At 38.5% G+C, this 25904-nt stretch overlaps 2 protein-coding genes and 1 long non-coding RNA gene across 3 annotated transcripts in view; all 3 read right to left on the reverse strand.

The window, feature by feature from the left end:
* LOC106919051 (uncharacterized) overlaps positions 1-5379 on the reverse strand; it is a 231249-nt gene extending 225870 nt beyond the window's left edge. Inside the window, exon 1 of the long non-coding RNA XR_015763822.1 lies at positions 5040-5379. This is a non-coding gene — a long non-coding RNA (uncharacterized LOC106919051). The remainder of the gene's footprint in view (positions 1-5039) is intronic.
* A 3331-nt stretch (positions 5380-8710) lies between these two features.
* Positions 8711-20237, reverse strand: dhx35 (DEAH-box helicase 35). The gene is made up of 21 exons (XM_014989198.2): positions 20141-20237; positions 19631-19758; positions 19443-19535; positions 19145-19222; positions 18916-19020; positions 18777-18838; positions 17909-17978; positions 16074-16133; positions 15569-15681; positions 15389-15485; positions 15079-15237; positions 13368-13578; positions 13131-13255; positions 12964-13018; positions 12667-12857; positions 12477-12554; positions 12196-12325; positions 11993-12074; positions 11826-11897; positions 10344-10455; positions 8711-10254 (listed from the first exon to the last, which is right to left on the reverse strand). Exons 1-21 carry the CDS (start codon positions 20178-20180, stop codon positions 10216-10218), a joined length of 2100 nt encoding a protein of 699 aa, XP_014844684.2. The 5' UTR covers positions 20181-20237; the 3' UTR covers positions 8711-10215.
* An 804-nt stretch (positions 20238-21041) lies between these two features.
* Positions 21042-25148, reverse strand: rab5if (RAB5 interacting factor). The gene is made up of 4 exons (XM_014989200.2): positions 24817-25148; positions 23067-23170; positions 22833-22962; positions 21042-22619 (listed from the first exon to the last, which is right to left on the reverse strand). Exons 1-4 carry the CDS (start codon positions 24922-24924, stop codon positions 22578-22580), a joined length of 384 nt encoding a protein of 127 aa, XP_014844686.1. The 5' UTR covers positions 24925-25148; the 3' UTR covers positions 21042-22577.
* Between the last annotated feature and the right edge of the window lie 756 nt (positions 25149-25904).

Genomic DNA, 25904 nt, shown 5'->3' on the forward strand with positions numbered 1-25904 from the left:
CACAACTACACACTGTGAAGATCCACGAGTACATCAGAGTCAGCCTATTAGATATTTTTTTGCTCATGGACAAGAAAAGTATTTAGATCAAATATTTTTATGAAACATTTGAATAGAGTAGAAAATAAAGTAGAAATATTTGAACAGCATTAAAGTCGTTTTCAATTTGATCAAATTTCACTCCATTTTTTCACACCGAGCCGTTAAAAGCCCTCTAAACGACCCAACCTGTGCTCACACCGGGGTGCCTAACAGGGTCCCAGGAAAGCAGGACAAACTTAAATCCCAGTGAAGATGTTTTTGGCCTTGATCACCACACCCATCGATCCCTGGCTGATTCCCACTCAGATACGTCTTATTTTATTAGTGGCTTCGGCCTTCTGCCGCCCCATTCGGCTGTGATCAATACTAGCATGAGGATGGCCCTTATTTTTCACTTTTAGTGCCTTAACGCTGTTTAACCGTGTCACCTGATAAACGACAGGCCCTCCCCAAACACTGATTTCCTATTGATTTCTCCCTCATTCGGCCATCCCTTCCTTCGTCACTGTTCCATTGTTTTTTATCTCCAGTTATCGCTTCTCTCCTATCTCTATACCTTGACCCCCACATCCACAAGAGATCTTGGTCATCTCTCACAGGGGATTGTGAAATACAGGTATATTCACCTCTTTACATGTACTGAGGAAGGGAGAGATACTTTAGTGTTACGGGAAGGACTCTGTTTTCTACTTTCCATCCACATCATCTACCGACTCGCCTGCACACGCGAGCTGGAGTGGGGATCAGTGTGCATGAGCGCATCCACTAAGCTGGATGCAGTGAGCACAATGCAACAGATGTTATGACAACCTGGAGGGAGACAGCTCCATCCATCATCCCCTGAAGTCCTGATGATCGAAGCAGGGTTCGGGAGGAGCAGGGATTGTGGAGAAAAAGGCTCTGGGGTAACTTACAATCCACTTACATGACTTCTATTGGGGCTATAATTATATAAACATCTAATGCGTGCGCAATATGGTGGCAACAGATGAACTGTAGAAATAGACGACGGCAATATGAAGTTAAATTCAATTTAAAAAAAGGAATCGACGTGCTTTTTGACTGCACCGGTTTGAGTTCATCTCTTTTCTCAGACCAGACAGTACATTATTTATGCAAAATTAAACCTGCTCCCATTCCTGCTTAGCCTTGCTCATCCAGTCAGTTACCACTTTATTGATCTCTCATCTAAAGTACTTCTGTAAATCCAGTCTGCTACCTTCCAGCCATAGAGCCAGGAGAGACGGGTTCCTTATCACCAAATAGGTTATGATGCCGACTTCAATTTCTAATTCGCTAGATGATAACATTTTCTTATCGTTGTGAAGTGCTTGTTTTTATTTTCGCCCTGGCAAGTGCATAAACTTTGTAGTTTGAAAGTTTTTCATGAGCTTAAACTTCACACAGTTTTTGTGACACAGTCTTCAAAAGAAGAGGTGTAGAAATATTCTTAACCAAATCTTGCAAGAAAACTTTTTTGGGGGGGAAATACACACACATGTAATATGCTGCAGAGTGTACAGAAATACACATAAAAGGTGTGTTTATGTTTAACATCACTTAAAGAACAGTTTATGCAATTTCAATTGTTTTTGAAAAAAACAAAAATTAAAAAAATAATCATTCCAAGTGTCCTCTATAACACAGCAGGTCGCAGTTTCAACTATAGCATATCCAGAATGTCCTCTATTAGTTCTTCCTTGTTTGTTTGTTCATGTAAAGTTTATTTCAATTGCATCAAGGGGCTGAGCTCAAAATCAAACCAAAATCCCTTCATCTCCAAACATTGCTCTTACACAATGCAATTTGGCAAGTCCTCTTGATCTGACATCCACCAAACCTAGAATCATTAAAACATTTAGGAAAAAGTTGAGTGTATTCGAATGCGCATTGCATAAACGCACCTTTTATGTACATTTCTGTACAATGGTTAATTCATAATAATGAACACTTTTTGCCTGCAAATTTTAGATGTCCAGATGTAATAATAATAGTAATAATAATAAATTATAATAAATCTTCTGGATTTGTTGGTTTGTTTAAGTCTTCTAAACTACACTGAACATTAGTTCAGTGTACAAGAAAAGAAATAAGCAACACAGAATAATTCCCTCTTCAAAATACAATTCAGTTATTAATCAGTTAGAGAGTCTGGCAAGATGTTACCTCTTTGCATGTCATTTAAATAATTAACCATCGTCTTTTATGGAAGAAGCATGACCTAGCATCTTTTATTAGCCTCCGCCGTCCACTCTTTAACGGTGGGTTAAGTGATAAATTGACATTTACAGTGTGCCCTGCCAAGTTACACTGGGTACAGAGCACACTGAGAAACTGGCCGTGAAGCAATAACTGGGGAACAGGCAAGAGATTTTCTATTAACACAATGGGAGAGGAGTAAAACAGGTTGGGGGGGAGAGGAGAGGGTACGTGAAGTCCATTTTCTTGAGCAAAACTGCCCCGCTCTTACAGCCGCTCCAGCCTGTCTGAGGAGTTCGAGGTACAGGCTTGGAGGAGCTCTAGCCCCAGCTAGTGGTATTAGAGTCCCACTGCCAAGACAGACCACAGCAAACACATTAATCATGACCAGGGGAGTGTAAAATTCAATCGGCTCCTTCCATCCATTTCATGTGAAGCAGACTGAAGGCCGGCCTTGTAGTGCCGGAAAAAGGGAGGATGGAAAAAAAAGGGAGAGAAAAAAGAGGAAAAAAAAGGAGCTCCCTACACTTCATCAGAACCCCCTACTTCATAACAAATGGAGTGTCTCTCCGGCGGAGGAGTGCCATCAGAAATGCGCGGTCTCTCTATCCATTTAATCCCGGCAGCGGAGGAAGGGTCAGGGAGGGAGCAGTGGGCGCGTGTTCTGCTCTCCGCTTGCCGCTTCTCCAGTCACACAGTAAACTACCTTTTAGGAATTGTTTCTCAATAAGAAATGATCAGTCCATTTATCTGCGCCAGGCGGGCCTGTCTCCTCACCCAGACCTCCAATATTTTTCGTTTGACCTGATCAGGGCTATAAACTAGACCGAGACACTTTCAATTTGTCACCCGAGGAGGCCTCTGCAAGTCCCAGGCTACTGATTGCATCCAGCCTCCCAAATATAAAAATTCCTCTGGAGCTTGAAACCTCCTAAGTGTTTTTTTTTCTTCTCTTTCAAGTACACAGCAGCTCAGAGAAAGAGTCTAAGCAGTGGAAATTGTTCTTGACAATAGAAGACTCTTATAATGTTGTCTTTACAATACACATTTATGCATCAAATGCACAGAGAGCCTTCAAGTATTCATATTGTTTTTACATTTTGGCTTATTGCAACCTCAAACTTCATTGTGTTTCATCTGGATTTTATGTCCGAGCAACAAGCAGTTGCACCCAAACATGACATGAAAAGAATATATTGTTTCATTTATTTTTTTTTACAAATGGGAATCTGAAAAGTGTGGCATGCGTATGTATTCAGTGCCACCTGATTCAATGGAAGAAGCATCAATTAACTTAACATGCTGAAACAAAAATATTTGCCTTCTTCACAAAATAGTTCAAACTCTAACTGGATGATTAGCATCTGTGAACAATTTTCAAGTCTCACCACAAGTTCTAAGTGGGATTTAAGTCTAGTACTTTGACTGGGCCACTAAGATAAGAATATGTTTTGATTAAATCCAGGCACTTTGTAGCCCTTGGAATAATTTTATGCATAACGGTCAAATTTGACATTTAAATTTACAATTTTTTAAAAATTTTGTTGTTCTTCTTATGAGCAAAGTAAAACCTTAAATTGGAAAAATGCAAGGACAACACAAAATCTCTCGTCTTCATCGAACATAATTTTTGCTTTTGATTTATTTCATTATGACAAAGTACTACAAATATGCATTCACTTTTATTCAGATTTGGGCACACCAATTTTTTAAGGTTGGCTAATTACAGCCAGCAGTTTCACAAAAAGAAAGACCCAAATCTTTGTTGTTGAAATTAGAAAAAGACAAAATTTTGGACCAAAACAAAATTTGGGACATTCAATGATTTTTTTTTTACTGATGCAAACAATCAAAAGATCCCTCAGACTACTTTGCACTTTTCATTACAATATCTAATGCTTAGTATATTGTCAAGATGATTAGAAAAGTGAATGTACTTTGAACTCAATGATGGCACATGGCAAAATAGTTTGGACAATTTGATCTCATCTTTTTGCACATTTGCGGTGTTCCTTATACATATTGTGGCATGTAAATTAAACATGTTATTGCTGTTTTCTGGATAATCTTTCATAAAGGCTAACTTCATGAAGTATTCAACAAACGGAGTGACAGAATATCCCATTTGAACTGGACTTTATTCAAAGTAATGTAAAAAGGGCTTAATACATATAGTCATCAGGGATTTTTTATTAAAAAATATGTTTGGGGGGAAAAACTTCATCCCTTCCTCTTTACAATTATGACCTACACTGTGGTGGTCTATCACATAAAATCCAAATAAAGAAAACTAAAGTCTGTCAATTCTAACAATATAAAATATGAAAAAGGTAAAGAGGCACATTTCACTAAAAAGCTACAGATATCTTTGTATGGCTCAACAAGTACAAGAAAATAATCCAAAAACCAGTAAAAAAAATCATTCATTACTAATTATTCAGGGTTGACACATATTAACCAACTTGTTTTCTTTCAAAACATGAACAAACTTTGAACTGGGGATAATTACACTTCACACATGACTTCATCTCCCATCAAGCCCTTTTAAAACAGTTAAACATTCTTTGAATTGGATGGAACATGTCAATGATTTTTTTGACAGCGCTGAAATATGACGAGAAAACGCTGAAGCACACACTCACAACCTGTTCAAACTGCCGCCTCGTTCCGGTCACATGCATGCTATTAATCACCGATGCCTCCGGCTGTCACCTCACATGTACGAGCCGATAGAACACTAATGGGCAACTGAGCAAAGCAGGAAAACATATGTACTAATGTGGCCTTTCTACACTTACTTGTTTTTGTCCTCTGTGCAGATATCAGGTGGATGGAGTCAGGCTTCCCATTGAATAATAATGAGACACATGTATGCAGATCCAGTTCACCCTCAAAAGATTCCTAGAAAAAAAAAAAAGATGAAAATGTGTTTTTAAGGCTTTTTAGGGCATGAAACATTTTGTTGCACTGTATGTCAGCAATCATAATTGCAAAACCTTAATTTAATCTTTTACAGCCCGATTAATAAGCCTTACAACTAATCAGTCAATAAAAGTCTAAAGATACAGTAGTTTGGAATAGTCTTAAGATTTTTCCTTTATTGTCAAGTTTTATAACTCTACTGTGCTTTGCAAAAGTTTTTAAAGCCTTTTTACATTTTGTCACATTAGACCCACAAACTGATGGATTTTTTTTTTGGGATGTATTGCAATAGAACACAGATTCTGAAATCCATGCCTTTGAAGGCTGGTGTCCTCCAATGTTTAGATGTCTGCCTGGTTCAACACACCTGAAATAAATGGTTAAATCATCTCTGCAGTGCAGTTAGGTTCTTTCATTAGCAGGACTCTGATCCAGAGTCCTGCTAATGAAGCAGAGACACATCTAAAAAAGTTGCAGGACACTTGACCTCAAGGACTGGATTTGAGGACCCCTGTGATAGATCAACACAAAGTAGTGCATTATTCTACCTACACCTAGTGTTTTTTTTTTGGCATCCAATAGTTATGGGATGCATAAAGACTTGGATAGATTGTCCCAAAACCTGTCCAATCTCTTTAGCTTTCTTCTTTGCACCGCCCTCCAGGTGATCCCTTTTGGTATTTGTCATTGTTGTGCTGACGGCTTTTTGTTTTCTGTCACACTCCACCAGATTTTCTGCAGTTTTTAAAAATGTTGCTTAGAAACAATTAATCTTGGTCCCATTTGATCACAGCAGCCAGATCCAGTTACATCTTAACTAGCATTTTGCAAATTAGACTAAATATGTACGTTGGAACGATGGGACGGAAAAGTTAATTTTCTGCTACGCTTTCCAGGACATGGCTTGTCATGTAGATACTGTCAAACACTGACTGTGAAGACTTTGCAATTTAAATAGGATATCAGAGTTCAGGAGATATTTCAACATCCTCCTCACCGTCACTGTGGTGGCAAAACCAATATGATCCCATTTCGACCCATGGTTGGCACAGTTAAACTTGTTTTAATCTTTTTAATTGCCTAAATGTTCATGCATAAGAACATTTAAGCAAGGAGCTATCTTTATGTAGCGATTTCTAAACATCTGAAGATCCAAACGTACATAATCAAAAATTACTTTTGCTTTATTAGGACTTTTTAGGGTTACTAACAATTCCACTTCTTTAGTGTAAACACTTTCACTGATGTACTCAAATTAAAGGGGCTTTCTTTCAAAGACATTTCTTCATTGTGACTGATATGTTTTCTCTTTGTCCAACAAGGGTGCAAATAGTTGTGCAGGGTGTAGCATGAAGGGATTTGTCACATGATCTTAGCTCCTATGGGACTGACCTCTGCAAACAAAAGTCTTACTTTTCTTATAAATAGTCACAGATTAATCAATTTAACAGCAAAACTAATTGTAAAGATTAGCCTAATCTATTACTAGTACTATTAGTACTATTGCCAACTCTCAAACCACGCAGATCTTTTAGCAAAAATGAGACTTAAAACACAGTAGGTATGTAGATATTTTTTGTTTGTTTTTGCAGATGCACTAACTCATATTAAGCACTGTGTCTTGGATAAGGTATGGTAAAACTGTTCTAGAGAAACAACGACGTTTGGGACTCACTCAAACAAACAAACAAAAAAACATAAGTGATTAACCAAATCATGTGCCTTTCAAAGGAGTTAATCAGTACAAGACTTCAATTAAAAACACATAAAGTGTCTCGTTTAACACAACGTTTTGTTTTCCCGGTCAAAACGAAGAATTCAGCAACAGGCTGTGGGAAATTAGCTAAATGAAAATGTCCACACCTTTACTCACCTGAAAACAGTGCTTCAGCTGCTCTTCAATATTTTACCCTACCAAGTGAAGGTTTAGGGACGACTTCTTTTAGGACCCTACCACTTTTGTTGTATGAAGCATATTTAACTACATGGCTGAAGGACCCTAAATTTTCGGGGTTTTTCCTCTAAAGGTTTACTCTTGTTTATTTCTTCAAGATTCACGAATATGCGGGAAATAATATGGTCGAATATCATTATTATTTAAGTCCATCAGGTTTCTGAAAATGCGCGACCATTAAACAGGCAATATTTAGGCCACACCCTGCCACATCTGACGGTGATTAATGTGTCACACACACAACTTCACATCTGAAGACATCTTTAAAATACCTATCAGGGATATGATACAAAAATCAAGTTAAACACTATCAAAATCCTGTTTAACACTAGAAGGTGAATCAGATAATGTTCTTTATTAGAAAATAAAATATCAAGATCACCTTGTAGCAGAAAGGAATTTCTAGGACTTGATGGTTTTAACATATCTTTTTTTTTTTTTTGAATTGCTGCTTGAGACTTATTTGCTCATGTTTTCTGTTTCTTATATTTATTCTTTTTTGTTGTTTGAAAGGAAAAATAATTAAGGTAATCTTGCTTATGTGGGTCCATTTATTTCCCCCTGAGTTTTACATTCTTGGTTTCAATACCTTCTTGAACTCCCTTATCTGAACTGGTTCAGGTTATATATTCTGTATGATTCTATATCCATCTCTTTTGCTCTTTGTACGACTGTGCCTAATTTTATTGATGTTTGCTGGATCATTGTTCTGGTCCAATCTTCAACTTTCTTACAGATAGCCTCACATTTGTTTCTAGAATACTTTGCAGTTCATGGACCATTCAATGGCCATGAACATTGACTTCTATGTGAACCACAATCTATTCACAAGCTAAGTCAAAGTGCTTCACATGAAAATAAAGGAGTAGGGATAAAGAGATTGACATTAAAATCCAGAGGTATTGCAATGTTATCAAATAAATCAGTAAGAATAGAAATTAACAGATTAAGCAATACTTTACCTTTATTGTTTTCAGTTTAATAAGTCCAAATAATCATCCCTGCACATCAATGTGTGATAAGATATTTGTGAAGTCACCAAAGCAGCAGATTTAAATTTCCCTTAAAATCTGTATCTTAATATGTTTTTCTTTTAATGTAATGCTTTGATGCAAATACACTTGCCTTGCCTAAACTGAAGAGCAGTGCAAACATATTTTGTACATACACATATATTTAATAACTAAACATGATGTTGGCAGGACCTCAACTTGTCCATTTAACTGAGAAGATCCTCAGTTTAAAACCGTTTTAACACATTTCCCTTTTTCCCCCCTAAATGTCCATATTCATGCAGTGTTTTTAAATATAGACCAACAGATAACTGCAGCTACAGTCCCACATATTCCCCACACCGCATCATTAAACTGACACGTGTTAACAGTAAAAAGCTGATACAAAAAACACTTATATCAAAAGCGATTAAATGCACACAGACAGCGATCAAATGCTATGGCATTCGCTGATTTTACTTGAAGCTGAAGGGCGTTGTAGTAGCATTCGTAGAGCAACAGTGACACCTCCTGGCGAACAGACTGCATGACAAGTAAAGCAGAACCAACTAAATGCAAAAAGGCAACCATAAGCAATCAGTTATTGTATGACAATAAGGCTTTATTTAAGGATGTGACGAGAAAATGACAGATGATAATCTCAGAGGTAAGCTGCTACACAAGTTTACAGATTGCTCCTTCACAGACTGTCTGCACCGAGAAGGGTGCTCAGCCACGTTGGAACGGTTTTCTCCTGAAATACATCTACAAAGTGTATAGGTCGTGGTTAGATTACCATTTAACATGCAAATGTACTTCATTTTATAATCTAAGAGGTTTGAGTGCATCCTACCAGCTGTAATGTGCTGTTTTTGGGTGATTTTTACAGTTTCACTTGGCTACTCTAACGACATTTTCTACTTAGAAATCAACAAAAGTAGACGTGTCAAATTTTGCCATTCCAGCAGTGGACCAAGTGAAGTAAAGCTTTTAGGGTCCGAGGACAGATATGGACAAAAACACAATAAGTTGTTCAAGCAGAGGACATGGAATCTGATGCATATTAGGAATTAAAACCTAGTTTAAATTAAGACAATGTAGAAAATAAACCGTACATTGTGGTTTGTAATCGTCGAAATCAGAAGAAAAAAAAAAAAAAAAAAAAAAAAGAGAAGTGTGTCTAAATGCTTTTTGTTATTACAGCAACAAGTAGCACTTCTGTTCTCGTTTTAATTTCACAGCGATACATGTACAATATTTGGGAGTATTAACACATTTCAGCCGAAAGTGAAATGTGAAACAGGCTGTTTTAAACAAACAAAAACAAATTGGCACAGTGTGGTGACAAGGCCACTAAATCTGAGCTATACTGGAGCTAAGAGGGAAATAAGTGTAAAAGAAATGCAGCTTCTTCACAGTATCAATCAGAGAACCAGGTGCTGAATAAAAAAATATTATGAAAAATCCGGAAATAAAATCTGTAGGTAAATATGACACAATTTAACCTGGGTGAAAATAAACCGAGTGGAAGGTAAGTGATTAAAATATAAAGGCACCTAGGACATGAATGGACCAAATACGGTTAAAGAAAAGTAATCCCTCATTGGGAAATAACATCACAGTCTATTGTCATTCAATATTTTTCTGAAACAATAAAAAAACAACAACAGGTTTTAAAGAAAATAATAATAATGAAGCCAGGTGTGGATGGGCCTGTGGCACAGGAGCTGAAACCTGGACCTGAGCCTACTTTGAATACGGTTTATATATATCTATCTATATATATATATATATATATATATATATATATATATATATATATATATAGTTGTATGAGTGAACCAAATGACCATGCTCAAATGGACGCCCGTCAGGCCCAGCCTGGCCTCCTCAAACATTCATTTCTATGTAAACAAACACACAGCCAAGAGAATGACATTACCTCTAAAAATCTACAATTGAGATCTATTGCGACACGGCCACTCGGTTTGGAGAAACTTTTCTAAGTGGACATGGACAATAAATATACATCTTCGTATATACAATGAAAAACGATGGGGAGCACAGTGGCAAACTTTGTCTTGCTTTCCCTTTGGGATGGTTTATTCAGAGGACTCTGGATCTCTTGCTGGCCAGTGAACCATGCTACGAGACAAAAGGAACACAGTGAGCAGAAACTAGTCAAGCTACGGAGTAATCATCTAGAGGACGTGGTGTAATTGCTCGAGCCGTACCTTAGCTTGTTTGTAAAAATGAGGGGCCAGCTCGACCAGCCAGGACGACTCCACAGCCGTCACGTCACGCATGTAGTATTTTGATGTCTGCACCACTTCGTTAAAGACAACCCTGAGAAGAGGGAAACAATAAATGATCAGTAAAAGTTGGACAAAAACCTTCCCCCCCACCCCCGAAATGACCATGCTCAAAGTACTGTAAAATGTCAGGTGGAAGGAAGGACAGAATGCATGAAAATGCCTCGCCATAATAAGGATTCCATTAAGAACCAGCTTCTATCAGCTTTGCACATCTAGAGGATGAAATGTTGCCCATTCTTTAAAAACGAGTCCAACTAAGACTGGAACAGTTTAAGCCCAATTTTCAGGCTAGCAATCGAAAATTCTTCACTGGATTCAGATTTGGGCTTTTTGACCATGCAATTGTGACAGTATGTATTTTTTATTTTTTTTTAATTTTGCTCTGGCTGCATGTTGAAGATCGATCTCCATGCTAGCTTCAAGTCTTTTGGCACATCTAAGATTTTCTCCCGGCTTCACCCTGTATTTTTCTCCATCAATTCTCCCGTCATTGATCTAACCCAATTCCTGTTGAAGAAAAGCAACCCCACACCAAGACGCTGCCTTCTCCGTCTTGCACAGCGGATGGTGGTTTCTGGTTAGTTTTGCACCGTCTCCATCAAAAGGGTGAGATTCAGTTTAATTTAACCCACACATCACTTTCACAACATATTTGCTGTGTCCCCTACACGCGTGGTTCACGGAGAACTCTAAATGGGACGGGTTTTCTTGTCTGTCAAAGCCAGATTTGAGGAATTGAGAGCGATAAATGTCCTGTCGACAGATTTTCCCCCAGAGCTGTGGATCCCTGCAGCTTCTCCAGCGTCTGATTAAATCTGTCCTTGTCCAGCCTGTCAGCTGAAGGGGGGGCAGCCAGCACCTTTCCACAGACTATCCTGAGATTAAATCAAACTGAGGTGGTCTCTTATTTACCAATTAGGCGACTTTTGAAAGTTATTGTATGCTTTATATCACGGCTGCTTAATATGAAGACTCATAAAATAGGAATATTTTAATGACAACATGGATTACGATTAAGACACATTTCCTGACTCCCTTCTTTCTTTCTTTTTTCTTGTTAAATATATCATCCTAGTAATCCTTGGTGACTGATATTGCAAGCATACTGAAATGAAAAATGGATTTTATTTAGAGGTACATTACACTTTAATTTTTTTTTTTGGGGGGGGAGTAAAAATTTGAATCCGTTTTCTTCCACTTCGCATTTTCTCCCCATATTCTGTGGTTCTATCACATAAAGTTCTAATATAACATGTTAAGGGTTGTAGTTTCAACATCTACAGGTTTGAATATTTTTACAGGAAACTGTATCTTAAAATATTTTACCAAAAGTATCCACAAATTCATACATTAATATAAAGTAATATATGAGAAACGTTGCACCAAAGATCACATACTGACCACTTTGGAGGTTTCTCTCCATACAGCACAGAGCTGGGGTGGATGTGGAGCTCGAGATCATCTCGTAAAGTCCTGGCAAGACGACAGAAAAACCGAATCTTCAAAAAAAAGATCTGACTCATAGCTAAAAAAAAGTCAAACAACCCCTGACTGAATTGCACTCTCACCGATAGGAGCCAGAATGGTGAATGCGGGCAGCATTAGCAAAGAACCCAGACACGATACACTTCAAGATCACGTCTGGGTCGCCTGTGTAAAACACGCAGCAGTAGGAGTTAGTCGAACGTCTGCAGACGAGTAAGGTTGCAATGTTTCACGTCTGTGGAAGCCTCGGTTGATTCAACATAACGTCATCGTGTCAAACACATACCCTCACTGGAATTTCGTGGCACTTTGAACTTGTTCATGAGACGCCGAAGCTGCTCTCTCACTGTGATGGCGCGCAGCAGACCTTTGTAATTGAGAAAATGCTCCTGACACCATTGGGAACTTTTCTGATGCTGCAGGAAATAATAAAATAATAATAATAAAAATAAAGAAATAAATAAAAACAGTCCCACCGCCATGATTAGAGGCACATTCATCAAATTCTGGGAGTTCACAAGAGCCCGAAGAGTTTTCCACCACAGAACTGAACTAAACGTGCTGTACCTTAATAAATGCCTCGTACACATTCAGCATGGTGAGGTGGTCTCCCTCGGCGACTGCAAATTTCCTGTGTTCGCGAGCCTGGAGGGGGGCAGATTGCCAAAAAAAACAAAAAACAAAAAACAGGATAACTGTTAAGCTGATGAAGCAGAAAGTACAAAAAGCTCCGGAAAAAAAAATAAAAATCCCTTACGGCGTCTTTCTTCTGATTGGGTGGCACAACAAATATATTCTGAATCTGCATCATCGATGCTATGGTAACTATCTCTTTGGAGCAGCCAAAGTTCCCAGACTCTAGGAGCATCTTGGCGAACATGGGGCTGAGAGGAAACTCGGCCATCCGCATACCCAGTGGGTCAGTGAGGCGGCCGTAGTGGTCCAGACCTGCCATCAAACACGCAGACCGTAAACACTTTCTGTGTCGGCACAGCTTGGCTAGTGTGAAAACAGCAGCCGTTTTCCCCCAGCTAATGATCAAAATGTCTCTTACCTCCAAGAGCGTAAAGAAGCTCCAGAGCCTGAACCATAGTTTGAGCTGGAGGAGGCTGAAACGATAAACCAAGAGACAGGATTAATTCACAATCTGCTGTTCTAAAGAGGTTCTTATTAAAGTGGGTGATCACACCCCACTGAGTGGGTGCAATGCGAGCGACCTACGGAAAGGAAGCTGAAACGCAGCACATTGTCTATGCCTAGCGCTTTGAGCTGAAGGATCACAGGCGCCAAATTGGAGCGCTGCATCTCCGGAACAGTAGCGGCAGGCAGCTTCTCATAGTCCTCCTCTGATGAAGCACAGAACGATAAGGCGGCGATTATTTACTTAAAAAAAAAAAAAACGGCCCGGCTTTCCTCAAGTACTTTCTTGTGATTCCGTTCCAGCGGTCCGACACAAACCTGTGTACAGCCTGAAGCACTTCCCGGGTCGGTTTCGTCCGGCCCTCCCGGCCCGCTGGCTGGCTGAAGCCTTTGAGATAGGAGTGACCACCAGCGATTCGATGGCGGTGTGAGGATTGTAGGCCCGGAGCTTGACAAACGCACAGTCGATGACAAACATGATCCCAGTTATAGTAATGGAGGTTTCAGCTATGTTTGTGGCCACCACAATCTGGAGGTGGAAAGGAAGCGGGAAAAGATATCGACACGGACAGAAGTCAGTTCATCGCATCCAAAATGGCTTTTTATAGAAGTCTTAATAAGGGACAAAAGTTTATAACCACCTGGTGTTTCCTGTTTAAGATCAACTGCCTGATTAAGGGTGGGCATCACTGTGTAAGCAACTCCTCAGCTAATAAATGTGCAGCCTGTGTCTCACTTTTTAATAAAAACAGAAAACAAAATGGGAACTAAAAGGGAACAACCTAAGACATTAGAACAGATGTGTGTTTTCTATAGTAACACACTGCTGTCTAAAGTAACATATATGTAAACTTCAAGAATTAAGGTTTTCAAAGCGCATTTATGATTTTTCCCAATAAAAGATTATTGTTAAATTAGTTGATCACAGTCAGGTTTTATTGCCAAGTGATAATAAAAAGGCTGTAATGACCTGGTTGCAAACATGTGCACACCCTTAAGCTAATTATTTGTTGGATCTTCTGATTTAAATCTAGAATCCAGTCTTCTTGAGGTCACATCTGCTACCAAGCACAGAAAATCTAATTAACCATGAATAAACTTCAGGTAGCATAGTTGAATTTTCTTGCTTAAATCTGTGTTTTCCACCTTCTAGCAGAAGCAGAATCGGGGTTGATTTCCATTTCCTCGAGTTAAAAATAAAAAAAAGAGTGAGTTCAGTGATGTGACCAGAAGAAAATCTAGAATCTCATCTAATCAGGAGCAGCAGAGTTTTTCACAATCCAAACTCAGCTGAGCTTTAGATGCAGATAAACAGCGGTAATGTAAATAACTGATCTAAGAAAGGTTCAGAGTTCACTTATGCTCAATAAAAATGGATCAGAAGAGATCAAAGGACTAGTTAAAAGATCCACAACATTAGTGTTGCCTTTTGATTAAACTCTTGTCTCAACCTTAACAAAGTGGCACAATTTTGTAGAAGAAATGTATAAAAATGTAACTTATATATTTAAAAACATGTAATAAAAATATCAATATTCCGACTCACTGAAATCTGTCTACTATTCCCTTAAACTAATTTTTATGAGACTAGTAGGAGGACCAGCATATTTATCAGGGTGGTCATTGCCACACATGGACCTCTATTTGAGGATGCAGCTGAATATTTGTAACAACATTTGTGAGACACATTTGACAAAGCTGGCCTAATAGCTTTGATTAGCTGTGGCTTAACTTATTTACCAAGTTAAGCCAAAGTATGGAAAACACCCAGTTGGCATTTAGACAGGAGGCTTCCTGGGCGCCTCCCAAAGCCTGATAATTCAGGAACATCAAATCGACAGATGGATGGGAGGACAGGTAGCAGGGAGCAAACCACAATATTCTTACATCTTCAGTTTGTTCAAGTTAGAATTTTAAGAAAGTTACTTCGTTTGGCATAGATTTAGTCAAATAAATCGAGAGACGGCATTGGAAAATACCCACACAATCACACTTCTCTATAGAAATCCACCGAAAGATAAATATTCACCTTCCGAACAGTAGAGGGAGCCCGTTCAAAGACTTTCATCTGGTCTGCGTAGGGTAGGCCAGAGTACATGGGCAAAATCCTCAGGTGCTTCTTCATCCCATATCGAGAAAGAGCTCTGGCCTGTTCCTGCAGGAGGGACACAACCTTCTCCACTTCCTCCTGAGATGGATTTTAATTTAAGGAAAAAGAAAAATCAATATGTATGTGTCGGTGTTACAAAAGCTCAGTGACTTTGGGGATGATCTCCATATAAATCTAAAAAGCAAACAAAACAAAAAAAAAATAGCAAAACATAAATATAACCACTGACCTGCCCTGTGAGGAAAGCAAGAACGTCCCCGTCATCCTCCATCTCGTGGATCTTCATCACAGTCTCCACTGTGGCTTTTACGTAATCTGGGACGGGGCTAAGGATAAAGCAGAGATCAAAGTCACAAAGGACGTGTTAAGCGATCACTTCTTCCAGTAGGAAGCTCCGTTTCTAGACTACCTGACGGTGTAGAAGATGTCCACCGGAAAAGTGCGTCCCTCTACTGTCAGGATTCCACACGTGTCCTTGTTCGGATCCCCAGTTTCATTCAGGTTAAAGAACTCGTGAAATTTCTTTAGGTAGTAAGAATATTGCAGTGTGTGGAGAAAAAAAAAAATCTTAGTTTTTAAAATTGCAATTATATTTACATTTATTTTCCTCAATTAAATATGCTAATAAAGAGTTAAAACAGACAAAAAGGAAATAATTGCAATATAACAATTAAAACTGCCAAGGTCTGTAATTATTATATTGTTTGCAGTTTGCAGTTGTCAGGCATATTTTAGCTGACTCGCTTGATGCTGAGAGTGTTTTTGACCCGATCCTGGTTATCTGTCCATCAGCAGGTTATCGCAGATGTGAGTGCATTGTTATTCCCCCTGACGGCTACGCTCCCCGGGTGCCTGCCTTTGTTGCTCTTTTCAAGTTAGCCTAGCATATCTGTTCATCTAAACGACTCAGTCACCTTGGCATCAAGAGTGGCAGAGGCCACAATCACCCTCAGGTCTCGCCTCTTCTTCTGAATCTGTCGAGGAAGCAGGGAGAGAAAACAGAGGAAAACGATTTAAAAAAAAAAAAAAAAAGCTAAAAGAAGTTTATTGAATTAAGTTTGATATGACTGCAGATGAGTATATAGCCATTGACTGGTTTTGAGAACTTGCCCGCTTAACAAGGAATGAACAATTTCTCTTTTTGAAAATTGTAGTTTTAATTTTTTTAGAAAAGCTTCCACGGGTTGATTATGTATTTGTGAGGTTTCTGCATGAATATCTCACAGTGCGAGTCCCTCCTTCTGCCAACATTCAAGCTGAATTAAATCAGATTCTGACTTGGAACAAAATTATTCCGAGCTTTGTTTGCAGCTTAAATAACGTAAGCTAGTGTTGCTATTCTCAGCAGACGCCCTTTTCCAATGTCACCCGAATGTGGCAGTCCACATCAAGCCCTGTCGCTGTGTGTTTGTGGTATGCATAGATCCAAAATCCATCAATTAATTACAAATACCATGACATCAGTTGATTAGGTTTTATGTCTCAGTTTCATTCATTCCAACCACCGCATCGCCATGTACAAGACCAAAACGCTGTCAGAGACAAGACAACAGCTCTACACAGGGCGACAAGACCGTCAGTATTAAGCTTAACGAGACGGCGACAAATGTTTGGGAAGTTATTTAAAAACGACGTGATGATAAAATGGCAATTAGTTAATTAATTAGTTGAGAGGATCAGCCAACAGCAACACAGGAGAAGCTAAATTTAAGGACCAAAGGCAGATCCAAGTTCGACCACAATCAACACAATCGGTAGCTCGGTCTGCCTTAATGGATTGAATCTTGCAGCCAGCTGTTGCAGCAACAGGGCCATTTTATGATGCCAGTAAACATTTAAATGACTTGGAGACGGCATGAGACAAAGAGTTTTGGTCAGACAAAACCAAACCTTGGTCTCCAGAGTCTTGTTAATCACGTAATTATTTGATTCAGGTGTGTTTGAGCAGGGACACAAATAAAGGCCAAAAACCGTGAATAAAGAGTTTGCCGGGACAAGTCGGCCCAAATCTATCTAGAGATAGAATAGGTGACCTATAGCTCTACAATCTACTATTTTTTATCATACCATTTCTACTGGTTTAAATCCTTTTAATGAAATAACAGATAAAGTGTAGAGGAGACTGACCGCATCACTACCTCCCTCCCCCCCCCCACCTGTTGCTATGTCTCATGTTTCTCTCTTACAAGAAAAACAACTGAAAATAAGTTGTTGTATATTAACTCTCTCATTGCGGTAATATAGTTTTAAAACTACGGTTTTCAAGTTAAGAGCAGAAGTCCTCTTGAGTAGTTATCAATAGACTGGCTGAGCATAGATCAAATTAATTAATTATACTTGTCTTATTGTATAAAGAGTGGAACAGGAAAATGATTTATTGTTCTGCTTAATTACTGCTAAAATAGGTGCGTATCTGTTTTTGCACAGCAAAAAAAGATAAACAGATGCCATAGAATTCAAAAATCAATGTGATGTTATCATATAAAACAAAAGCAGAGAGATAATTTGATAGCATTTTTACTCACACGATGAGAATCTAAAACCTACGTATGTCTAGTTCAAACCTGGTGACCAACGACAAGAAAAGTCTTGTTTCGCTTGGAAGTCCATTTTTACAAATCAACTTTAAATGTTATATCAAGTTTTTTTGGAACCTGAACTTTTCTCTTCACATGAAATCTAAGCTATTAAAGTCAGAGACCATTCAGTTTTTTCCTAAGTCAACAAACATTGCATCAGCTGGCATTACCTTCTTCAGTAGACCAATGGCTATGTCTGTGTACAGAGTTCTCTCGTGTGCTTCATCCAACATCAACACACTGAAAAGAACGGAGAAAAAGCATAGAATTGGTAACCAATAACAATCCTATGCACAAAAAAAACCCCTGACTTAAAAACAAAAACTAAATATCCACTCTCTGGTCATTTTATTAGGCACACATGTTCAAATGCTTATTCACACAAATAGCAAATTAGTAAACTGCAAGCCAGGAACATGACATGGTGGAGATTAAACAACTAAGCATCAGAATGGGAAAGAAAAAAGAATCAACTGTATGGCTGTTCCCATACTTAGCCATCTCTCTGGTTTCCACAGAATGTTCCAAAAAAAAAAAAAATTAGAATGAAAATGTCTTGCTAGAATTGGTAGACTGGTTTAACATTTTATAAAGGCAAGAGTAGTTCACTTAACCTCTTGCTGGCATCTGTGTAATGGAAATACCATTTTCTGAATGCACGAAACTTTGAATCAGACGAGCTAAAGCAGCACCAGGTAACACTCCTGTTTACTACGAACGGGAAATGAAGAAAACAATTCGCACTCTGTAATAGAAATTGGACCATAATGAACTGGAAAACATTGCCTTGTCTGATCAGCCTTGATTTCAGCAGCAACATTTCAGATGGGAGGGTCAAATTTGCCCTGGACAACACTAAAGTATGGATGGATCATGGCTTGTATTAAGGGTTTAAATCAGCAACAACTGAATGATGCTGTCACGTCAATATTGACCAATCAACGGCATGAAAAATAAAGAGTTCTGTCCCTCTTTTAATAGGAAAGGTGTGCTTAATAAAATGGCCAATGAGTGCACCTTTTACTTCCAAATATGTACCTGTATTTTTTTAAAAGCGGGTCAGCCATCATTTCTCGCACGAGCATGCCATCTGTCAGAAACTGCAACCACAGAGGCATTAGTAAAGACCGACTGACGCCACGCACAGGACGGACTGAAGCCGCCTTCCTCCAGCTACCTTAATCCTCGTGGCGTGGGGATCAGAGCAGTCATCGAACCGGATGGTGTACCCCACCTCGTGTCCCAGCAGGGCCCCTCGCTCCTCCGCCACACGGTTAGCCACCTATCAGCAAATGAGAACAAAGCCTGAAATTTGAGGCAGGCAAGTGTCCTACAGTGCGAACCGAATTCGCCTGCAGCCGGATGACATTGGCAAAAAAGTGAGAGGACATAAGCTGAGCTCTTACAGAGATAGCGGCCACACGTCGAGGCTGCGTCACTCCAATCACTTTCCCCTCTGCTGCCCAGCCAGCCTCCAGCAGGTACTGATTGAAGGCAGATGAAAAAGAGGGAACAAAGCATGAATAACAGATTCTGCATAAATCATGCTTTAGCTGATGTGGCCCAAACTCTGTTCTGTATAGGAAAATAGGCTGCTAAGCATCCAGTCAAGGTCATATTGAACCACTGTGGAGGAAACTGCTGAATTTGTGCACCTCTGGGCAAAACACTTCAAATTCATTTGACGGTTTTACAGACACTAACCTGGGGTATCTGTGTGGTCTTCCCGCATCCTGTCTCCCCAACTATTATGACAGTCTGGAAGCTTTCAACCAGGTATAAGATGTTGTTTCTGTGCTGCATTGGGAATAAATAAGAAAATGCACAAACTGACAGGCAGGTGGCCAAATCCTAATAGTATTAGCTATACGTGTGTGGAAGCAGTGTGAAACCTTAAAAACTGGGAGTTTTTGCCGTTGTTTCTCTATAGAGAGGGCCGTGTTTGGGTTGAAGACGAAGGGGGAGCCGGTGGTCTCTGAGCTCAGATCCCGTTCCTCTGAGATCCCCGGAGCCTCGGCGCCTGGAGCAGAGCAGATGGCGAAGAAAAGGAGGAGGAGGAGAAGATGTTTTATTAAAATGTTTTTCCGCAAACTGCGGGTTTTCAAAGAATGACAGCCAGGATTTGGTGCACCGCCCTGCTATGGGGGGGCCTTTTCACTTGCGACCAATCTACAAATTGTTATTATTATTCCAAACTGGTTTCATCTTGGCAGGTAAACACTTGAATTCAGCGCAGTTGATCCGGAGTTGAAGCGCTCAGGCTGCAGAAAGCACGCAGCGGCAATAGATTCTTCTGCAGACTCGCAGATTTATGGCCGATTCACGAAAGTAACGGCACATGTACAATTATCAACCTCCAAATCAACAATACATGCCGTCTCCCTTGTTTTCTTTGCACTTACCCGGCTTCCAAAATTTCATCGTGGAGCGGGGAGCCGCCATCTTGGCTTCTACGTCACATCATTTTTTTTTTCTGCACACGAGAATGACGAGCTGGGCTTTCTTCAGAGATTTCTGAATGATGTCAGAGTATGGCATGCCGATTTACCAGTTAATCGGTAAACGCGCTATAAGCAAGAACTCATGGTTAATTGTAAAATTGTATTATTTTATCATATAACGATAATTACCGTCCTGGCTGTTATGCCATGTAATGATTTATCCATATAGCTTATATGGATTGCCATTTACATTAACAAGATAATTTTATACAATAGTTTCAGCTGTCCAGAAGTCGGTTCAATTCAATTAAAAAGACTTTATTAATCCCAAAGGGAAATTGTTGTAATTCATATTATCCAAATTTTTTTCAAAGACTTCATGTCATGAAAAATCTTTGTTTGCACAACAATCTCCAGAGGTTCCAAAGCAGTGCCCAGAAAAAAAAGCCTGTATTATTACCAAAATATAGTGGAGACCAAAAAATTTGCATATTGCTGTTATTTAAAATATTCAAAACTGAATCAATTTTAGGCATATATACACTATGTAGTTGTTGTAGATGCTGATGGCTTTGGGCAGGAAGGAGCTTCTGTAGTTGTCTGTATTATATCCTCTCCAATATATCAATTTTCTTCAAAACACTAATACAAAAACCCCCCAAAGGATTTAAAAATGTTCACTATAAAAGCATCTAAAATTATATTGGAATGTTAGGTCTGTTTTTATCCGTTTCTAATATTCCACAACTACATGAAATTTTATGTTGTACATGAAAATCCTCCATTGCCCATAAAGATATAGCTCTTTATAGAATAAATACATGAAAAGAACAAAAAGTTTTGCAATGAGAATACTCAGGTCTTTGAAAATGGAGGCCAAATGAAGCCCATGTTTAATGATTCCCAAAAGATTTGATCAGAAAATACAATCCTTTCAAACACCAGCTGCATATTGAATAACAGTATCATAACATCTTAGCAAGAACTGCTCTCAAAAGTTCTTCACTATAAAATACTGAGAAATGTTACATCAAAAGAGATATAACAAATACAAATAAATCTGCGTAATACAAGATGGGATTTCACAACAAAAAAAAAAAGACAGACTACACAAAGTTTAAATTAATTTTCAAACATGATTTATCTAAATGAGTGGTCTCCAGTCCAGACCTACTGCCCTGAAACTTCTAGATGGATTCCTCCTCCAACACATCTGCATCAAATGATTACTATGACTATTCAGGTTGCCATCAGGAGGCGTGATAATATGTCATTCATTTGATTCAGGTGTGCTGGAGCGGGATGCATCTAAAACCTGAAGCGCAGTGCCTCTTGAAGACTAGGATTGGAGACCCCTGACTATTAAAGAAAAAAATTGAATTTATGCATTTCTTTTTTTTTACCTCAAGTGTATGAATAATGGCAGACAAAAACCAACAGCAAATCATGGCAGTGCACAGATCAGGTTCAGCTTAAAAACAAGTTTGCATTTGAACATAAAATCCTTTACTCCTCTTTGAAGGTCAAGACTGAATTTGAGCCAACGGGAGTCTCTATCCAAACAGCATCTGTGTTAACGTTAGAAGATATTTATCAGCTGTTTGTGGATGCAACGTTCCCCTTTTGTTAGACTCAAACATTCGACAAGCAAAACCAAATAACAGTTCCTATTTCTGGAAGAAACAAAATCTCATTAAATAACAATTCCAGCTCTTGTTAAGACAAACTACATAAGCTCCAGAGAGACACTATAACTGTTAAGTGTGACTCCTCATTTCTCACAAATAATTTAGTTGTAAAATTTCAGAGCAGGTATTAAAAGACTAAAGAAACAGAATTAATTAATGTAGTGTGGCTTTGTTCATCTGAAATGTATTACTAAAAAAAATGAAGGTTTCCACACACTCATGTTGAAATGTGTCTCTGTTTGCTTGAGACCTCACTGAGTCACCCATAAGCAGAGATTGGTAGCCGTAACTTGTCATCTTTGCAGTATAAAGGCTGGATTCACGTCAGTTATTTGAATTTGAAGAATTTGAGCTCCGTTTCATATCAACAATGTATTGTGCTAAAACCAAACAGCCAGCCTAAAACATTTGTACTTTCTGCAACTTTAGTGTTTGTTATTGTTATTTTTTAAACGGCACAAAAAAAAAAAATTGGGAAGCATAAGGAAAGATGTCCTTTAAAAAAACGGAAGCCTCAAATGAAAGAGATGTACAGCTTCTGAACGTGTTCATCTTGCCGGATCTTGTTGAGCAAACTTGCATTCCCATAATGCTGTGCACACAAAGACGTCTTCGCATAGAGCACTGACACCTCCCAAACCATGAAGTTCTTCAGTCTTGTCAACTTACTTCAACAAAAATGTTCATATTTATTTCTTCGTGCATTCCTCTCAATCAAAATGTAGAGCTGTGTAAAAGATTATCCACACCACCTGGTAGAGAAAAAAATGTTTCAATTAGATTGTTTTGTGATTGATTCAGGTCAAACTTAAATCTAAATACATTTGTGCATTTCAAAGTGGGACAGTACATATAACAAAAAAAAACAAACAGCACAGAATGAAGATAAACTGAAACTATTTAAGATCTTTTGAACTTAGTAAAAAAAACTAAAAAACTCTTTTTTTTAATATTGCTATACTTACCAGGAAAAGGGCAAAAGATGTCATGAAGCCTTCTTTGGTGAGTTCCCACGTGCCTCCATACTCTTCTTCGTCAATCTGCTGAAAGCTGCTGAAGTATACGTACAGGAGACCTGCATTGATGACGCAGAAACTAAAGAGGCAAACGAGGGAAGATGAGAAATTTTCATGTATTTTCATCTGTACAAACTAATATTGAAACAGGAAAATATTGGATACCGAGCTCAGAATACGTACATGGCTATTCCTAGAAATCCTTTCAATGGTGCAATGCCCCATATCACACCAAGGATAATTGCAATAATTTGTCGAAGCCAGTAAATCACATCCAAAAACTCATCCTGCGGAAAAAGCACATTGACAGGCAATAAATGTTATGGGCCAGATTTAAGCATTTAAATTGCAACACATCCACAGCTTTTAACACTGATCACTTCATTTATCCCAGTTGACACCAAGTGCATTAAAAGTCTCACCTTAGAAAGGGACACTGAAAAAATAAAAATAAATCAAAGGCCTTACCCATACCTGGCCAAACATAGACCAGCTATATTTGGCCTAATTCAAAGGAAATAGTAACAGTCAGAGTTTAAATATATTAGTAACATGTTTAAAACAAGTGACTAATAAAAACTTTTTTTTTTTCAAAACTGACTTTAAAGGGATAATGAATCATTGATTCGGTTTTCAGTTGCCAAGAATGTTAAAAAAAAAAAAAAGAGACGTTCTGATTTGATCCTATCTAGTGGATTGGTGTCCAAATCTTTGTTGGGAAACAATCTATGGTTTTACATTAGTCAAGCTGTCATGCAGTTGCCACATAAGCTGTGATGGAACACACCAGCATGTATACAAAGTGGAAAGAAAATTACACCAGTTCATTTACTTTCCATGCTGTGAATTTGTGCATTTTTCAAGGTGGTAGGGCTAGATTTATATTCAACTGAAATTGAAAATTAAAATTCAACTTCCCACTTAAATATCTTAAGGTCTCTGGGCTTTTCTATCTATATTTTTATCTTGTTAATAATCATAATAAAAATAAAAACAATTCAAAGATTTTACATCAAGCACAGGATTTACTTGGAGTATGTAATGTGCCGATTTCTCCATAGTTGTCACTGCAGCTGTGTCAATTGAGTCAACTAAACTTTCTTTGGCAGATAACCATTTACTAGTGGGCATTATATGATCAACTGATTTTGATTTTACTGTATTATAATTAGAATTAAGTTGCTACACATGTAAATAGACCCGAATACAACTATATGAATACAATGTAATGCAAAAAAAACAAAAAAAAACCCAAAGATTTAAATTTGGACATAACTAAACTCTATGACAGCATATGAGTTGGAACCATTTAGATGGCCTTTGTGAGTTGGTGCAATATATGTACAACACTGAATTTAATTTCTAATTTCATTTTGGCTTAAAACCATCTATTTATTGTAGTAAACAGGGTTGCAAAAAAGTCTCATTCTAATTCAATGACATACCCAGATTATGGTCATATTTTTTTTCTTATTTTTGCTAATGATATAGAATAAAACTGACATACTTGAAGAAGAGCATTTGTTTCATTCAACAGAAAAAGACTAAAAGTAATATTCCCAATACATATATAACAACTGATATGATTCATGAACACAAGCACATTCAGAGAACGAAAACATTGAAGCAATTGGATTACTGGATATAATCATAACTTCAGAATATTACTTTTATGTTTAATTTGGGGGGAAAAAATAAGAGTACGAATACCCCAAAATGTCAGCTTTAATGACAGACAGATGTAGGGGAGAACATCTTTCATTATGCCAGTCAGCTAAATTAACCAGATTAATCCTTAGCATAAGGGTTAGCTTCGGCTACCTGTCTTTATCCATACCTGTTATTAAAGTCCGGAAACTCACAACTTATAGTAGAAAATAGAAAGGAATTGTTACAAAAATACAATACAATACAAAGTGGTTAAATGACCCACCTTCTCTTCCCAAACGGCATTACCGCAGAAGGCTTTGCTCCATGTGGATTGCTTCACAGCCCCATTCAGCAGGTGACTTTCCTCTTTCCGTTTAGAACTGCTCGCCATTCTTCTGCTTTTTTCAATCAAGACGCGATGAAAAGTTGCAAGCCGGATCTAAAAACACCTTGAGTAAGAGTTAGCTCCCCAGCGCCGACCAAAACAAGGCGGTACTCGGAAATATTTGAGGATATTAGACGAACCTTAGCTCCGCTGAGCTGACAGATTTCTGTCGTTAACAGTTAAAGGGAGTTGGAGCATGCGCAACACTGTTTAACCCCAGTGTGAGCCAGCCAATCAGATAGTGCGACGTTTCGGCAGTGTTTCGGCAAAGTGACTGAATGAAAACCACAGCGACCTCTGTTGGACCGAACTCATAACAGCAACTGAAGTACCGCAGTGATTCTCAAGTATTTTTTTTTAAAGTAGTACCACAAAGACAACAACACGACTGGCCTCTGCAGATGAGTGTGCTATAATCAGGGGTGAAAGCAGGCGGGTACGGCAGGGTACTGCGTACCCCTAAAAGATTTAGCGGAGGTACGCGGTACCTGCAAGAGTGGGGAGCGGCTGTCTGCTGTAAAAAAAAATAAAATAAATAAATCAATGGGTGCATTGTGCAGCCGTGAGTGTACCCATTAGTCAGCCGTGACTGATTCGTTTTCAATAACAATCTAAAACACAACAACACAACTTAATCAGTTAATAAATAGCTTTTTTCCCCATTTCATATTGTTTCTTAACTGTTTGTGCTTTGTTAGAGAGCAGGGGTGCAATATGTCGACCGCGGAAGGTTTTGAGTCGATCTCGGAATTAGGTGACAAACTGAACGCCGCCAGGACGCTGAGACCAGCACGTCCTCCTCTGGTGGGCTTATCAAAACGTTCGTAACTTTATTAAATAACAACATTTTTAAAAAAAATCAAGAAAGCGTGTTCAAATTAATGACCCCACAAAAATAATAATCTCAGTAATTATTGTTTCAACAAGGTGTTGCGCAATTCTGTGCGTTTCGGTTCCATTACCAAAATAACTAGCAGAGCAGGAGT

Source organism: Poecilia mexicana, unplaced genomic scaffold (genome assembly GCF_051168715.1).
Source record: "Poecilia mexicana isolate PSO_F unplaced genomic scaffold, ASM5116871v1 scaffold_7, whole genome shotgun sequence".
NCBI lineage: Eukaryota > Metazoa > Chordata > Actinopteri > Cyprinodontiformes > Poeciliidae > Poecilia > Poecilia mexicana.